The 3,185-nt window shown below is 59.6% G+C and overlaps 1 protein-coding gene across 1 annotated transcript in view; it reads right to left on the bottom strand.

The window, feature by feature from the left end:
- The window catches only part of PLXNA1 (plexin A1), a 106,274-nt gene that overhangs the window by 95,924 nt on the left and 7,165 nt on the right, over nt 1–3,185 (bottom strand). The window contains exon 2 of the mRNA XM_009889854.1: nt 2,791–2,973. Coding sequence (XP_009888156.1) covers nt 2,791–2,973 — 183 coding nt within the window. The remainder of the gene's footprint in view (nt 1–2,790; nt 2,974–3,185) is intronic.

Below are 3,185 nucleotides of genomic sequence, written 5' to 3'. Positions count from 1 at the left end.
CCCCTCCCATGACGGCTGGCACGGAGGACGGCGAGCACGCGGGGCCGAGGGCTTTCCAAGCCCGGCCTCTCCGCATAACTCGGGGCCAGCCAGAGATAACCGCCCGCCCGGTAACCCAGCGAGGACAAGCTGAGAGCCCCCTGCCATGGGCTTCGCTGCCGCCATCCGCTCAGCATCCCTGGGGTCCTGTACCTCCATCCCTCCCGGCGCCTCCCCATCTGAGCCCGCAGCCAGTTTTGCACATCTGATGTTGCTTGCAATATCCTTCCACACACACAGACACACACACCCCCCCGAAATTAGGGTTCTCCTGCAGCTGCAGCGGCAGCGGGGAAAGCTTCCCTGGGTTTAGTTACATGGGCTGCAATATAAGTTGCTTTTGCTGTAAAATTTTAAGGTGGTGATTGCGTGGCTTTTTTTTTTGGGGGGGGGGGTGGGGGGGCAAACAAAGGGAGGCTCTGTCTGCACACAACAGCCTGGACAAATGCCGGGCAAAGGAGCTGCCATCCAAGGAAAATCCAGACGCGGCAGTGACTCTGCCCTGACCTTACCCTGGCCCAGATGGCGAGATCGGTGCCCCCTCGGCAGAGCAGCATCCATTACAGGGCTCCTGGGGATGGGGGGAACACCCAGCTGTCGGCACAGCCCCCCCTTCCCAACAGAGATGCCAGGGGGTGCCGGTAAGGGCAGGGGGGACCAGGGGGAAGGCAGAGAAGTCACGAGGCTGCACCAAGCCGGAGGCAGATGCTTGCAAAAGGAATGGGGGAAAACACCGACGGCTCCAAAGCAGAGGGATTGCGACCACTGCAGAGGGATGCACCCCCTCCTGCACCCTGGCTGGATGTCCCATCCCCTGGATGGGGACACATCGGCACCGCTCGGGGACAGGTCAGCAGCCCCCGTCTCGTGCTCCCCAGGCAGGGGGGAGCTCTTCCTTCCCTCCAGCCCCGCCGGCAGCCAGGCGGCAGGATCAGGTAGCTGCTGAGGCAGCGCTTTGCCAGCCGGGCCAGGCAGGGGCTGCCGCACAAGGTCTGCGTTGCCCACCCCAAGGTCGCAGCAGGAGACGAGGGGGAGACCCAGCGCCGCAGGGCTCAGAGCCTGCAAAGCGCTGCCACGCTGCCATCAGAGAGCTCTGAGACCCCGGGAGCTTTGAGGGCTCCAGGAAGGACAAGCCTACAAAAACCTAACCAGCGTCCCAGGGCTGGGAACAGGATCAAGACCCACCTCCTCGTTCCCCATGGAGCTCCTGCCCCGTTGTCCTCATGCCCTGCAGGACCAGAGAGCCAGACCAGCTCTCTGGGGCACCGAGTTCAGAAATCAGCAAAATGAAGGCTGGAGAAAGCCCCGCAGGAGAGGAGGATGCTCAAGCCACACCTGGGCTCCAAGTCTTATCCTCAGCCATGACTTTGCAGCATGCAGCCTACACCTGGGCCAGGCACCCACCCTAGGTGGCCACTTGCAAGTGGCTCTGAAAGAGCGAAGACCAGAGAAAAAACGAAAAAAGGAAGGAGAGGAAAACAAAACAAATCTGCCATGTAAAAAGCAACCGCCAGCCCCTCTAGATAAATAAGGAACTAGAGGTGTAACACTGTCCCCGTGGCTTTGTGAACCCTCCTCCCACACGTGCTTTTCTTCCCATCCCCATTTAAAACCTCCCATCTGGAGCCCAGCAGCAGGAGAAGCCGCCAGCAACGTGACACCGCTCCCTCTGGATCCCTCATCGATCCGGAAAGGGAGGACGAGCTGCCTCCATCAGCTCCCCGCAGCCCCAGCGCCACTGCGGCCCCCACCCCACCCTGAGGACCACAGAAAGCCAAAAGCAGAGGATGTGGGGCTGGAGAGGACCACCAGCATCCTGCCGCCACCTCAACACATGCTGCCTATATCTCCCCCTAAACACGCTGCTAATAGGAGGGCTGCGGGCAGGTCAGGGGTCCAGCGGGAACATAAACAGGGTGAGTGGGACATATGGGGACTATCGTCCACAACAGCACCCTGGCTCCTTATTCCTGCAAGGAAAGCCACCCCGCATCCTCAAAGGCACCCTGACCAACACAGATCAGGAGAAGCGGCAAAAATGCAGGGTGCTGTGCCCAGGACGGGGTGCTGGAGCACCTCGCAAGCCACAGAGCAACGGGACGGATCCCCCAGCCAAGCCCTGGTCCTTCTGCCCCTGGCAGGGACCATACCAGGACCTTCAACGCTGCCTTCCCCTGGCTGAGGATGCAGTTAATGCAAGCTGTGTTTATACAGGGCATGTACAGCTGTAATTATAGGCACGATGTTATGATAACAGGAAATCCGTGCCCCGTGGAGATGCAGGCAGAAAAAGGCACGCACGGAGCTATTTGCTAATTGCCACCAACAAGCAGCCTTTTGTGTCGTGGCGGGGTACGGGAAGAGAAGTCTCCCCCCACACCAGGCTGGAGCCATCAGCACCCACCTCTGCCCACATCAATGGCAAAGCCATACAGACCCGGACAGACAGAGCCCACCCCGTGGCAGGCACAGGGCAAACCCACGGGCCCTGAGACACAACGAGACAGGCTCTGATCCACCAGCGGCCAGAACTCAACTTCCCTAGATTATAACCCTTCCAGAAGACAGAGGTTTTGTAAATTTGGTTGGCAGAGAGGAGCAAGGTGGAATTGCCCCTCACCGGCCCTTTGAACGTTACCCCCAATATATCAAGTCGTGCTATGATGGAGGCACAGCCCTACCCATACCCGCAACGGGCCGGCGAGGCGAGCGGTCATCCCTCCCCATCAGCATCGCTGAGAGCTTTCCTACCTTTTTGATCTTCCCGCTCCGCGTGCCTGCAAAGACGACAGTTTGTCCTCTGTAGTCGTAGGCAGCCACCGAGGTCATCCCATCCTCCTTATCCACGAAAAGTGGGGTCCCCTCGATGGTGACAGTCCCACCCAACGGCTGGTTAAAATCCTGGCCACAGAAATTGTCGTCGATCTGCAGCGGCTGTCAGAGGAAAACAGGAGAGATGAGCTTTTCACCAGTGCCTTGACATGCTGGACCTCCCAGACGGCCATCAGCCATCTCCCACCTGCACCCCATTACCTACGGCCGCTTTGGCAGCTCCATCCCTTGCCCCTCCTGTCCCAGCCATCCCACCTCACCAGCCAAGGGCAGAGATGAGCTGATGCTTCCCTAAAATTCTCTACCCGCTGATT

The sequence above is a fragment of the Charadrius vociferus genome, unplaced genomic scaffold (assembly GCF_000708025.1).
Source record: "Charadrius vociferus isolate BGI_N301 unplaced genomic scaffold, ASM70802v2 scaffold257, whole genome shotgun sequence".
In the NCBI taxonomy this organism is placed as follows: Eukaryota; Metazoa; Chordata; class Aves; order Charadriiformes; family Charadriidae; genus Charadrius; species Charadrius vociferus.
Note: the sequence above shows the minus strand (reverse complement) of the source record. Positions and strands in the feature narration are given on the sequence as shown.